Source organism: Triticum urartu, chromosome 1A (assembly GCF_056163025.1).
Source record: "Triticum urartu cultivar PI428250 chromosome 1A, HENAU_Tu73, whole genome shotgun sequence".
NCBI lineage: Eukaryota > Viridiplantae > Streptophyta > Magnoliopsida > Poales > Poaceae > Triticum > Triticum urartu.
In genome coordinates this window covers 99,957,250-99,971,994 of record NC_141873.1, presented here as the reverse complement: position 1 = coordinate 99,971,994, position 14,745 = coordinate 99,957,250, and the positions used below count along the sequence as shown (strand labels likewise).

Below are 14,745 nucleotides of genomic sequence, written 5' to 3'. Positions count from 1 at the left end.
CTCCAGTGACCGTACGATGTCCATCCAACGGCCGTAGTGCTTCTTCAACCTCTAGTCTTCTTGCTCCAGCCGCCCAAAGCAGCGCCGGTCGTGCCGCATGCTCCTGCCTCCCGTGGCCGGCTGTGCTGCCGCGGAGGCCTCACCGCCCCTACTATTCTCACCGCTGGCCAGGCCCTGCGGCGACGGCAGCCTCACACCGCAGCCAAACCAGTGAACCCTCGTACTCCTCTCCGCGCGGGCTTCCGCTGCCGCGTCTTCCCCGGCTCCGCGTCGTCCCCTTCCTAGGCCTCGCCGTCGTCCACCGCCGTGGTGCTCTCGACGCGGCGTGGTCAATGTGGTCAATGACCGACTTCCATCAAAAGAGTACTGTGCATGGAGACGCTGACAGCTAGGTCCACGGCCGCAGCAAGGAAGTGCCTCCTTATTACGTGCAAAATAATTATTCCTCCACCTGACAGCAGGGACCCACCGGATGGGCCACCGTATTTCGCAAAAAAAACGTTTGCCCCTGACTGCTGGGACCCACCAGCTACATCTTCGCACGCAAGGAAGTGCCTGACAGTCGGGACCCACCTGGTCGAAACGTACGTAGCGTTGTCATTCTGGTCGCGAACGTGTACGTACATATATACTGGTCGATGTAGAGGCGCGCACGTGTCGTAGTAGAGGCGCGCACGTAGTATGTACACGTACGTACAGAGGCCAGGGTGCAAGAAAGAAAAATACGGCCACGTATGTGTACATACGGGCGGGGTCTCGAACGCCTACTCGCGCATATGTACGGCCAGGGCTCGTGTACATGGCTGGGTCGGAACGGAGAAACAGTGTCGTCATCGTGTTCATGGGGAGGCAACGAAATGCGTCGTGTTCATGGGGAGGCAACTGAATACGTCGTGTTCATGGGGAGGCAACGGAATGCGTCGTGTTCATCGGGAGGGCTTGGACGGAATAGGCGATGGAAACGAGGCCTGGCGTACCGCAGAACGAAGGAAACGGCCTTGTGTTCGACCGGCCACGTTCGAAACGGGATCCTGTTGATCGGGAGGGGTCTGGCGTACCGCAAAACGAAGGAAACAGACCTCCTACGGTCGAAACGGGGGTCCTGTTGATCGGGAGGGGTGTGGCGTACCGCAAAACGGACGAAACGGACTTGTGTTGGAGCGCTACGGTTGAAACGGGGGTCCTGTTCATCGGGAGGGGTGTGGCGTACCGCAAAACAGGACTCCACGGGATACTGTTCATCTCCACCGTCGACCCCCTCCAGCCTCCACGAGCTACTGTTCATCCACCGTCGACCTCCTCCAGCCTCCACCTGCGACTGTTCATCCACAGGCTCCTGTTCATCCAGCCTCCACCGCGCGCTACTCCACCGGCTACTGTTCAACCAGCCCTCTCCATAGGCTCATGTTCAACCACCCCTCCACGGGCTACTGTTCATCCTGCCCTCCACCGTCTACTGTTCATCCTGCCCTCCACGGGGTGGTCCTGTTCATCCAGCCCTCCACAGGGTCCTGTTCATCCAGCCCCAACCGGCTCGATCGATCGGGGTCCTGTTCATCCAGAGGCAACACCACAGGGTCCTGTTCATCCACCCCCACCGGGAACTGTTCATCCACCCCCACCGGGAACTGTTCATCCAACCCCCCTCCCCCCTCCCCCGCAACGCTCACTGTTCATCCAGAGGCAGCATCTATCGGCTTCAGGTAGCAGCAGTGGCGAAGGAATCGCTCGATCGGGTTCAGTTAACAGCCATTGATTGTTCGCTCGGGTTCAGTAACGCGTAGCCTGCAGTGCAATCGCTCGGGTTCAGTTAGAGCCCAATGCCTCGCTCGGGTTTAGTTAGAGCCAACGCCTCGCACACACGCGCGTACGTGTATGAGAGAAACGCGCATTGCTCGGCCCCCGACCTCCCACCGTAACCGGGAACTCCCCGAAATTTTCCTCGCCCTTGCTTCTACCACGGTTTTTTCCGTCATGGATGGCCCAAAGAATGTCATGCAGCTGCGCCTCCGGCCCGCCCAGGAGGAAAAGCCCATTTTCTGTCATGATTTTTTGTCATAGAAGTAGGAGCCCACCACATCTATGATGATACCGGGTTTTGTCACAATTATCGTCATAGAAGTGTCATATGTATGACAGGAAAAAAATACGTTCGGCCAAAAATGTCACGGATGTGTCTTTTTTTGTAGTGACACTGGCCGCCCTTTGGTTCCATGCGTGTGCAGGCATGCCGCGCAGGGCGATCGGGACCAGGAAAGGCAACGAAGCCGCCGTCGCCTGCGCCTGCCTGTTCCATGGCCGGAGATTGAGCTCAAACCATGAGGAATGCGCGTGCCCTGCATGGACCATCCTATCACGGATCGCCCCGTCCCGACACAACACGGGGAAATCATCAGGAAAGTAAGACCGAATGGACATATCCGCCGGACCGATATCGAACATGGCATGCAAGGCCTCCACCGCCGACGCCAGATCCACCGTATGCCTGTGGCCAGTCACCGTAACCAGAACGGCCCGAGCAAGCTCCGCCTCCATCTGCCATAAGTCATCAGACGCCTCCAGGAAGCAAGCCTCCACCGGGTCCTCCTGCTCCGCCTGAGCACGCACCGCCACAGGCCACACCGGCTTGTGCTGGCCGAAAGGCACCGAGAACTCCGGCCCAGCAGTCGCCCTGGCGGCCTGCAGCGTGCCCTGGGCAGGCTCCCGTACCACATCACTCCAAAGCCGAACAGCACCCGAAGGAGGAGGGCCGGGCGGCGGCGGGGGAAGCGACTGCGAGGAGGCAGAGCGCCGAGGCGACGGGGGAGCGGCATCCTCCACCCAACGACGCAGAGCAGGCGTCTGCAAGGGCTGATCCACCGGAGAAGGGCTACGCGGCCTGGTACACCCGCGCGAGACGTGACCAACTCCACGGCAACGCACGCAGAAGGGCGGGTTTGAGCAGTCCACGAGATGTGCCCGCCGCTTCCGCGGTTGTAACAGCAATCATGTAGCTCCACCGGAAGCCGCGAGGAGTGCGGCGGACGAGGTGCCGGCAGCACACGAGGCCGACCCGGCGAAAGACGACGCCTTGGACGCCTATCCCGGCCAGGCGAAAACCGTGGGCGGTGGCACACCATGGTGTGCCAGGCATCCTCCGCCCGAAGCGGAGCAGAGGCACGCGACGGACCACCCGCCTCCCCATGGACAATCGGGCCGAAGTCCGTGCCCAAGACAGGTGGCACGATGATGGAGCGCAGCTGGGGACACGGCCGCACCGAGGGAGACGGGGGGAGATCCGGACGAGGAGGTGGTGGCGGGGGAGATGGGAGCGCCAGATTTGCCGAGGGCGCCAAGGACGAGCCGGACCCCGACGAGAGCGAGCCCGAGAGGGAGACACGAGATATCATAGCGACGAGACCGGGGGGGGGGGGGGGGGCGCCGCCGGAGCGGGGGACGACGCTATGGTGGCCGTCGGCACCGGAGTGGCGGCCGGTGCGGAGCGCTAGGTAGGGGAGTGGAGCGCTAGGCAGGGGGCGTGGGGAGCCCATTTAACACTATCATGTCACGCTACATCTCTTGTCATGTCACGTTACATCTCCAGGAGCTTGGCGTCCAAGTCTAGGTAGTTAGGGAGATCTAGTTATTGTTATGTCATTTATCTTTGTATCTCTCTACTCCCTTATCTCCATGTATCTTTCCTGGTAGTTGCTACTACCGAACCAATGTATGCCTCTGCGAGAGCTGGTCTCACCTCAATCAATATATACCCATGGGCTGTCATGTATAACAGTTGAGATGCTTCTACAAAACCTAGTAATATAAAATCATGTAGTAAGGTTCTCATTCCCTTCGTAGAAATCGGTTACGGAATGGTCTCTGCACAGGTTGTTTCTGTGTATGCTAAATTTCAGTTTTGTCACATCTACGCATAGTATTGGAGACCCAGGCCCTATATTTTCATCAAGAATTGGGGGGCCCATGCCTCACCAAATATTGCCCCGATGCAAGCAATACCAATCAGATGATAGGTCTAGATACGTCAACCATATGCTTGATGAGGAAACTGTGAACCTTCCTTCTTTTTTTCCGGATGAGCATGTTCATCCTTCTGGACAATTAGACATGACATATCTCTTTGTATAATCCTGATTTACACATCATTTAAGACTATATTTGTTTTGTACTCATGTTAATTCATATGAGATTAAGTTTATGACAATGTGCATTGCCCCCTGACATGTATATGCTTCTAGATGCATTTATTTAACCAAAGGAGTGGTGCATTTTCTGATACATTTTTTCATCAAAAGAAAGGAAGAAAAAAAGATACCGGACATATGTATTTGTGGCATTCACAATTTTGAAGAACAGCCAGCAGCTTCTCAGGAATAATGAGAATGGCCTTTGTAGAGAAACATGCTTAGGTACATTACAAAGTAGATTATCTGAACTATAGCTTTTCTGAAACAAAGAGAATGACCATCCTTGACTTTGTACAAAAACATGCTAGGTTCATTTGCAATATTTTTGACTACTACTATCGGATTATCTTCTCTATACACGTGAATTTTCACGTGCACACTTACTAATAGACAACTAAGTGAATGCGGCTGAGTGGTTATTGGCTACAGTAGTCATCGTGTGTGTGATGATACTTTTTCTTGTTGCGTTTGCCGTTCGAATAGCAGATTATTGGGCCGCTGAGTTCACAATTAAGCTGCAATCTCATATGAATTCATCGTTGGTACTCTCTCTGTTCATTTTTATAAGACCTTGAAGACATTTCAGACAATGTACAAAATAGCCCATTTGAAGTTGTCTGAAATGACTTACAAAAGTGAATGGAGGGAGTACGTCTCTTTCATAATCAGATGATTTCCTTCTTCTCAATCTATGTTACATTGTTTTATGGGAAGAAATATGTGTTTTCTTGCATAACACTCTGTATAGGGATTGCCTGCATTATGTAATCATGAGAAACATATCATGATTTGTATTATGAAATATTTTATGAGCATACAAGAGAAAAAATAGCTTTTTTCTCTTTGGTATACACACCTCAGCTTTAATAATAGGTCTTATGACAATCTAGGGGTATTACCTGCTTGACCAGAACGTTGAGACCGGCACCCTCGCGCCAAGGCGTGATCCCGATCTAATTGATAAACAAGGAAATGAAACCTAAACCCGTTAGATGATTACACATGTGGTGTCGTAACAGAACCACCTCCCCCTGATATCGATTTAAGGCGGTGTTGCAATAAAGCAAACTTCAGAGAAAGGTACAATAAAGAGAAAGGTACCGCGCATATACTTGTCTAGGCTTCCATCACATCCATGCTCAAAGCAGAGCAAGCTTGCTGGTATTTTAGCAAAAATAAAACTCTAACGACTTCTTTGCAGGTATACCGCTTCCCAACTTAGTTCAGGACAGTAACCTACAAAGTGCACCAGGTTATGGTGCTTGATCCTCATATAAGGTACTTGACCTAGTTCCGGAACTTCTCCTCTCCCAGCTTATGCAAGCCAAAGAGCTTCACAGCAACAATTTTCCCACTCGGAACTGAACCGAGAACTCTCCGCGATTCAAGTCAAACACCTGTTCATAAGTCATAACACACATCAAAGCAATATCTATCAGACCTGAGAGCCAGCTTAGAGACGCAGTACCACGGAAGAACGTAACACGAACCTGGTTTAGCTGAGGCCTGAAGGCCCCTCTGGCCTTGTACTGAAGAGGATACTTTTGCTCCCAGATCCAGAAAGGTGGGTGGAGCTTGGTAAACGCCTAGTGTCTAGGGAGCAGCGATCTTGTCCCTCCAATAAACAAACATCGCATCCTGCCGGATCGCCTTTGAAGCAACGAGCTTCAGACGTGGGAACTGATCATTGACCAAGTAGAAGCACATGGGCGAAGCCTGATTCTTTTTTTCTTTTCTTTTTTGTTCCTCCAGCTTCTACATTTTATTGGTAAAAAATTATTTAGACGTAAATATGAAGTGACCTTGTATACACTGAGGCCTTCTTTGATTCATAGGGTAGAAAAATCATAAGAATAGAAAAGTCATAGGAAATGAGATGACTATGAATAGGAAAGAACAATGCCCTTTGATTCACATCATAGGATTTTTTTTCATTGAGTCTAAGCTAATGTTTATTTTCCTACGAAATGTGGAGGATAGAAAAGAGAATTGAGATGGAGGGAGTATCAACTATACTTAATTCCTGGTTCTAAGAATATATTTAATTGCTACCAAAAACTACATATAATTCCAAAGTAAGGTAGAACCAAATACTGACTAAGTAACTATAGATTACTGTCAAACAATCAAGGAATAATTAACAAATCTATTAAAATCAATCAGCTTGTCTGTACAATAAAGTAGAAGACAATCTTGAACAAGGGAGCAGTCGGTGACATGCGAATGGCTTCTTGGGGCAATCAGGTTCACGACGTCCGAGTTAGCAGGTCCACTTGCACTAAATTGCAAGCAATCAGCAATACTCTGATCATGATACCACACCAAATCAGTTATAGCATTGTCATAGTAGGAGATCAGCAATACTTGTATTTGCATGTGCAATGATACTAACATGTACTTTGACAACACTAAATATGGTTTTATATTGGCATCATGAGATTCTATTCCTCGTAGCACAACACTTAGCAGGTCCACCATCTTAAATATCAAATGGTAGAATAATACTTAGTACTAAATATTATACATTTCTTGGGCAGGATGTCAAGGAAGACTAGGTGTTACAACTACCAAAAATCCAGATAATCTTCCAAGAATGACTTGGTAATAACAAAGCCAGGAAGAGTTCACAAGTTAGCTACTAGAAATCTTTTTTATTTAAGCTCTGGTCCAAAGGTACACCTTGCTGGTGCAGCTTGAACAGGCAAGATAGCCAACTTTATATGGGTGTGCAGAAAACCGGTTTGGAATGGATGTCATGTGTTCACTCCTAAGATATGAGCTGTTCTGAACAGAGAGGCCACTGTCATTGACATCAACTGAGATAATGTCTATTCCCTTGCTCATGTTTCCAACATATAGGTCGGTGTCGTTCCAGCCCCAGATTACCCTGCAACCATTCAATCTTGTTCGATCAATTACATTAACAAATACAGTAGTATTCATTTAAGATCACAAGAAGAGGTGAGACGAGCTGTCATACTTGAATGCAGAAGGCCAAATGCCTGTCTGGTTATTATACTCCACACTATGCGACTTTTCAAAGTCATCCACGCAAAATACTCGGACAGTACCACAAATGCTGGAGCTGGAGCTGCATACAATGAGAATAACGTCATTTGAAAGGAAATAATCCAGAAAAACAGATTTATCATCCAGATGTCAGTGCAGAATATTTTAATTCTGAAACTAGGCACTACTAATGCGAGATGAAAATACCCACGCAATGTTGCCAGAATATTGGATGAAAAGTCACAGCATAACAAAAGCTATTTAAAATGATATCGAGTTATGTTGATGTGCCAATCAAAAATCTCTACTGTTAAAGGAGAATCGAACGTCGTGACGGTTCGACCTTCTCATGCTACTCCCCCGCCTCGCTGGAAAAAAAATCACAGGAAATAGAACCCCACGTTCCACGGTAGCCCACACGTTCTCCACCTTCTACCCGACCTGTCCATCTCATCTCCGGATCTCTTTGGCACAAACCCGAACGACCCGGCTCTCTCCTCTCCTCGCGACCGCGCGGCACCCTCCCTCTCTAGGTTGGCCATAGCCCGAGCCCCAGGGCGACGACCGTTCGAGCCACTCTACCGTCATGGATTGAAGGAGGCAGCGGCGGGGGGCGGTGCGGATCCCATCTTACCCTCCACCGTCACGTATGGAAGGAGGCCATGGCAACGAGTTGTGCGAAGCCAATCCTCCGCCTGGCAGCTATGTGCGGCTCCCTCCGCCGGAGCTTCTCTGCACATGTACGTTGTCTCGTCGGTCTCTTCATCCCTTTGGTCGGCACGCACCGGCGCTGCTGACCCATGGTTGACCAGCAGCGGAGGCGTGTGTCAGGAGTCTCTAGCCGCTGCATGCTACATTATCAGGTTTGATCTTCTGTTAAATCTTGATCCCTTCAGTTTCCGTTTGGAACATTCCATTCTTGTTAGTGATCATCAGGGATCCCATCAGCCCTCATATCTGGACAGATATATGGGATTTTTCATCCGTGTGTGGTTCAATTGGCATATTATTAGGCATCTGATAAAATTGCCTAAAGGTGACCGCCGAATACCATCCCCTCACCGATCAGGCCTAGAAGATGGTGAAACTCTCACAAGGTGAACACCATGGGGTAAAGCTCGCTTATAATTTAGTGGCGGCGTGGTGTCATCATGGTCGGAGGAGGCAACTCATATGGGGATGCCAAGGAGATCAATCAGAATTCTGTCGCTGTTGTTGCACCAAAATATCTTTACAACTGCTATTTTTTAAAATATCCCAAATACAGATTATTTTGTCAATGCAATAACATGATCAATCTCAATCTGGGGCAATGCATTACTCATGGTATACTTAATAATTAAGTGGAGTTCCAAAAGCGACGGTGATGGTTGTGCCACCACCAACAGCAGAGAAGAAAGAGGCGTGGCAGTGGTGGTGCAGAAAGAGCTATAGAGAAGTGGGAGGAAACTAAGTAGTGGCATTGGTGTAAGGACTAAGGAAGAAGGGGAGAGCATGGAGAGCAAGATGAGGTTCTGGGGAAATGTGACAGGGTAGTTGCTCCCTAAGCCTATCGGCATGACTCAATTCACTCCAATTTTTTCCAGGTTCAGTTTTGTTAGCATTGGTATTCACATTCTACTGTTTAGAGAAAAATATATTCATTATTACAGGGTGGAAGTTATCTGTACTTTTGTTTTGTACATTTTTACAGCTATACCTTAGTGGAAGTGAGCCAGGCCATTGAAAAAAACTCACGGTAGTCACTTCGTTCAGTAATATTTTTGCATGTATAGCATGTAGGTTTCATTCACATCTAGCAAAAGACTCTCCAGACAACGGAGGTTTGCTTTGTAGACTTTATTTTCTAATACAGTCAAACTTCAGCATATATGTACTTTTTTTGATAATCAACACACACATTCAATCGAACATACTACCCGCAGAAAAGTAGTCAGGCAAACATGCTTGCATTTTCTTAGATGGTATATAGGTCCGAATTAATGATTGTAGGTGTTGACATACTATGTACAATGTAAGAGAACAACATGGATGATATATTATTAGAGAAAGAGTAAATTCCGGTTTTTACCCCCTATTTTGACATTTTTTACACTAATTACCCCATTTAGCAGGATTTCATCATTTTACCCTATTTAGTAGAAATGTTGCCATAATTTACCCTGTTTAATTTTTTGTGAGCATTCTAACCGGCAGGTCCAATTGTGTTGTGCCTATTTACCCTGTCTATTTTTTGGAGTTGATGGTATTCTCCTATTATTTATAAAATAGATCCTTCTCTATTATTTGCAACAGATCATGGAAATAAAATGCGAAAGATTTGTGTTATGACAACTATTTCTGCCTATTTGTTCCCTGGGTCATGATGTCAATTCGTCTCCTTATTCAAGGATCATGCTGTCGAATTATCTCTTTTTTGCCAAACAGATCGTATTTCTGCTTCACACTACTGTCAAAACTGATTAATATAGGCTATAGACTGCTCTGGATTCACATGTTCGAAACAGGATTGAATAATGCTTCCCATTTATAGATAGCTTCACTAGTTCACAACTACACAAACTACAGAATACACCAAACAGTGGCAGTGGCAATGACAGGCTACACAAGCAGCGGCACAAACACCTTGTCAGTCTTCACCTTTCTTAGCTCCTACACATTGCAGAAGGGTGACATGTATACACATGATCTTCAATAAGCATCTTAATTCTGTCCTAATGAAACGCCTCGCCGGCTAATGCATGAGTCGGGAAAATATCAGACTACACAAATTGCTATGATAGATATGGTCAAAATCTTGTGGAATGGGGTATGACTGAGAGGGATTGTTTGTTCACCAACCTCACTAATTTGTTGGACCAGCCATCGCCATAGCCCCGCCATCAACTGAGCACATCCTCATGGGGTCCCTGCTATGTCGCCAAAGTAGTAAGATGAACTGGTCATAGCCTGATGGGATCATGTACATGGACGCGCCTATGCCAACGTTGGCGAGCTTGACGGAGCCATCGGATTCCACGGGGTCATTTCTTGCTTGGATGCCGCGGCCATACAACCCTGCTCGAGGAGGTATGAAATCGCATGGCCGGTCGCTTAGCACTCATCGCCGCCACCGCCGTCATCATCACCGCTGCCTGACAATCCCCAACCCAAGGTTCGAGCGAGCCTAGCATGTGTGTGGGTTGGAAACCTAGACGGGCGATGCAATCGATAGGGGACAGGCAACACAAGCAAGAACCGACTGGAGGCAAGCGTGGCCACGGCCGACTCGGGCGTTGTGCGTTGGATGCGACGCGAGTGACCTCCATCGGGCTGGTCCTGTTCCCGGTCAAGGAGAAGCTGGGAGGACCGGTCCAGCCGGAAGAAAATAGGCAGGAAAAAACGGTCGATGTGGGATGCCAAGTGGACCTGACAATTGAGACATGTTGGTCAGAACGCTCATAAAATTTTAAACAGGGTAAATTGTGGCAGAACTTTTGTTAAATTGGGTAAAATGGATGAAATATGGCTAAATGGGGTAATTAGTGTCAAAAATATCAAAATAGGGGGTAAAAACCGGAATTTACTCTTAGAGAAAAAAATGAAAGAATTAGGGTGGAGGTTAATTTGCTGGAAGTTAGTACTCCACTACAATGCTTCTGATAGCTTTATAGTTCTATATATGATGCAAACCTATGTGTTCAGGAGCCGTTTTTGCTACGGAACTCTAAAGCATGTGGTTGAAGTAAACACTGGACGGAGAAAGACTTCGCATATTCAGCAGCAGACTCAAAGCTGCTGGTGCGAAAACAGAATTTGCACCGTACAACAGGCAAAGCCTCACTACAGAGTTCCGCCTAGGGATATGCTTTTCGCAAAGGTAATTGAGATTTTTTGAATGATGATAATAAAGATTTATACTTTTAATACATGTTCCAGGCAGAAATCACATATTTGACCTGAGGTCCGAATCAAATCACAAACTGACCTCGTTCCGAATTTTTTTCACTCTGTTGACCCTTTCGTGTGGCGCCCGACAGCTGGGCGCCACACACTACTATGCAACGCCTCTCTCTTGGTTGTCGCACCTCTGCCAGCATGGCAGCCCTGGTCCAGTTGCGGCCCCACAGACAGCACTGCAGCGCCTCAGACTTAGGCGCCACACTTGTAATGTGCAGCGCCTAGCTCTTGGGCGCTGCACAGTGAGTTAAAGCGCATCGGCCCAGCCCGGCCAGGCAATTTTTCCCCCTCTCCGCTCTCTGGACAGAGAGCAGCGGCGGCGCCCCCATCGAATCCCCCCCCACATCCCTCTCAGATCTGAAGATTTGATCTGTGGATTCGATCTCCAATCCATCCTACTAGGTAAACTCCTCCGTTCCCTTTCTTTTTCTCCGTAAATTTGTTGCCATTTTAGAGATTTGTCCAAGATTTGATGGAACCCTTGATTTGCTTGATTTAGGATGTGTAGTCATAGTGGTAGTACCGTAGTGTTGTTGCTTAGTTCACAATATATAGTTCTTGTTAGTGAAACCCTAGATTGTTTTGTTTATATATGAGATGCCTATTTATATAGATAACAATGGGATGTTGAGTTTTGTAGATATATATGATCTGTTTTTTTAGATATATATTAGATGTTGATTTTATTTGAAATATTAGATGTTGAGTTTATTTGAACACATATGACATATTCATTGTGTGAGAAGGAGATGTTGAGATTCTTCTAATTGAACACATATTAGATGTTTAGTGTATACCGATATTTGAGATGAAGATGAACTCATATATGTTTATTGTTTGAACTTTGTAAGGATGGTTTGGCTTCTCGACGATGTCTATGACACGAAACACCGGGCCTACATGATGCGTGAGAAGAAGATGGTAACAACGAGTAATCTAAATATTTTGCCTTAAGTTGAAATTTACATGCCCTAAGATTTGTCATTACTTGTTTTTTGCAGAAGCTTGAACCTTTGAAGATTCGGTATCACGGGGTCTCTGGTCCTGCCATGCCTTACGATGAGCGGTACACACCGTACATCAAGCAGGCAGGACTACTCCCGTGGATTCAGTTGGTCAGCCGGTCCACGCCGAATCTGAATGCTCCCCTGGTGTCCGCTCTTGCTGATCAGTGGAGGCCGGAGATGCATAGTTTCCATCTTCGGACTGGGGAGATGACCGTGATGCTCGAGGATGTCTCGTTGATCACCGGTCTTGCTATCGACGGGATGCCTTTCTGTATGAGCACCAATTCTGATGGGTGGCGCGAGCAGATGATTGCTCGTATCGGTATGGCTCCTACCGAGGCTGAGGCTGATGTAGAGGAGGGATAAGAGAAGAAGAAGAAGGAAAGGAAAGCAGCCGGAGCTGCTTTCACGTGGATTCAAACTCACTTTGCGACGTGCCCTCCGGATGCCACTGATGACGTGATCCAGACACATGCTCGTGTCTACATGTGGTATGTTGTGTCGAGGACTTTGTTTCCTGACTCCACTGGCAAGAACGCTCCATGGATGTGGCTGAAGGTGTTGACCGTCTTCGATAGCAAATGGAGCTGGGGTTCAGCGACTCTTGCCTACTTGTACCGACAGGTAGTTGGTCTGTTTTGTGATCAACTCATTTCTTCATTAGCAATGCAAGCTTGCTGTCAAGTTAACATTGTTTTTCTTTCATATGCAGCTGGACGATGCGTGTTGCAGGATCACAGATAGTGCAGGCATTGGTGGTAATATGCTTCTACTTTCTGTATGGAGCTGGGAGCGTCTGCCTGTTGGACGCCCGAAGAGCGTCAGGTTTAATCCTTGGTATGAAGATGAAGATGACGAATTACGGCGCCCCACTTGGGCTTACAAGTGGGATGTGGTTTCCGAGATGACGAACGATGTCAATCTCATGTACCAGAAGTACGTTGCCGAGTTGGAGACGATTACGCCTGAGCAGGTAACGAGGTCATTACTTCAGTCATTTCTCATGTTTGCCTGAAAAAAATTCACCAATTTTGCATTGTTGCCCTATTTCATAGGTGGAATGGCAGCCATATGGCGCCGATGACAGACTTGGGTACACCCCGGAGTTTACCATCAACCCGATGTGCTTGCGGGATAGGGATCTCTGGCGTATGCGGTGCCCACTGATATGCAACTGGGCTGTTGAGTTTCATTTGCCACATCGCGTGTGTCGTCAGTTTGGTCTGTTCCAGCCTCACCCGCTGGAATGGGTGGATACGGACAAAGCACTTCATAGGTAAGACAGCATGAACCGTATTGACTAAGCATCGTCACTCCTTGATTTTGCTGATGTTTGGTTTTGTACCATGCAGGTTGGACAGGAGAAGGCAGCGGAAGATAAAGGACTGGGACAAGCATCATGCTTCGTATGTTACCCGCTTCCAGCTTTGTGTGGAGGAAGCTCGTAGCAGTGCACGCGCCAAGCTTCGTGAGCATAGTCCACTTGCTTTTGATAACTACATACGATGGCTTCTTGAAAATACTCGAGTTGAGATATGCCCGCCAGCATATAATGAGGATATTCTTGAAGAACCCGTAAACTTTGAGGATCTATCAAAGGGGAAGTACAACAGAGATGTCAGGGTAGGGCACGGAGTCCCTGCTGTTCCGGTGATTAACTATGTGGTAAAGTGTTTCTTCTTTACTTTCCCGTTGGCCGTATTACACATGTTTGAATGGCTAACGTGTTCATTCTTTCTCATCCGCAGTGCACCGAGATCAAGAAAGCAGCTGATGAGAGCCAGTCTATTCTGGAGGAAACACCGGTTGGAAAAGGCAATGATGATGGTCCACTACGAGCATTCCTCAAGGTACAAATCGCATTCACTATGAGAGGTAGTCTATGTTGCGGAGTTTCATATCTTCCACACTTGTTCATGTTACAGCGTCAGGCCAGGAAGTTAAGGCGGTTATCGAATCTTCTCGGTTGCCGTGATCCCGAAATTGATGAACCATCTGCCTCTAGGTCTGGTACACCATCAGACCCCTCATCTCACCATCAGAGGGACGATGTGAGTTCCTCATATGCTTATCAGGATGATGAGGGTGCGGTCACCCAAGAGGTATGACTAATCCTTTAGATGTGATTCTCACTTGATTACGACGTCGGTCTTCACCATATTGTTTGATTGTGTGATAGGGCGATGAGCTTGATGATGACATGACTTTGGCGGACGCTCAACTTCGGTCCCCATATGTGTTCAAGCCTAGGCAGCCCAGACGCCGGTACACGCCCAACGACTTTGACAACAGAGGCAACCCAAAGGTGGTCGTAGGGACCTCGCAGATGGCTAGCTTGGATCATGAGGCGGAGGCGGAGGAGGAAGTGCAGGAAGAGGAGGCTCGTCCATCTAGGAAGAAGAAGATTGCCTGCAGGCGTGGCACCAGGAACACGCGCGGAAGGCATTAGTGTTTGTTACTATGGAAGTGCTCTCTTGTAGCCGTTTCGTTAGGTTGATGAACTTGTTGGGTTATGTTATATGTTGGTGAACTCTTATTATTGTGGTATTTGTGTTTCCGAACTAGTAGTAACGTTGAATTGTCCTAAATGATGTGATGTTCAAATT

The 14,745-nt window shown here is 47.9% G+C and overlaps 1 protein-coding gene across 1 annotated transcript; it reads left to right on the top strand.

Annotated features, from left to right (window-relative positions):
• Window positions 1–7,675: 7,675 nt before the first annotated feature.
• On the top strand, window positions 7,676–14,722 carry LOC147990236 (serine/threonine-protein phosphatase 7 long form homolog). The gene is made up of 12 exons (XM_087514595.1): window positions 7,676–7,933; window positions 8,009–8,056; window positions 10,878–11,052; window positions 11,213–11,534; window positions 11,984–12,053; window positions 12,134–12,763; window positions 12,852–13,112; window positions 13,195–13,415; window positions 13,492–13,804; window positions 13,888–13,989; window positions 14,065–14,241; window positions 14,319–14,722. Exons 6-12 carry the CDS (start codon window positions 12,626–12,628, stop codon window positions 14,586–14,588), a joined length of 1,482 nt encoding a protein of 493 aa, XP_087370721.1. The 5' UTR covers window positions 7,676–7,933; window positions 8,009–8,056; window positions 10,878–11,052; window positions 11,213–11,534; window positions 11,984–12,053; window positions 12,134–12,625; the 3' UTR covers window positions 14,589–14,722.
• Window positions 14,723–14,745: the final 23 nt, after the last annotated feature.

Coding starts and splice junctions, on each gene's coding strand:
- LOC147990236 (XM_087514595.1), top strand. CDS start 12,626: ATGTGGTATGTTGTGTCGAGGACTTTGTTTCCTGACTCCACTGGCAAG. Junction 13,113..13,194: donor AGACGATTACGCCTGAGCAG/GTAACGAGGTCA, acceptor CCTATTTCATAG/GTGGAATGGCAGCCATATGG. Junction 13,990..14,064: donor CACTACGAGCATTCCTCAAG/GTACAAATCGCA, acceptor TTCATGTTACAG/CGTCAGGCCAGGAAGTTAAG.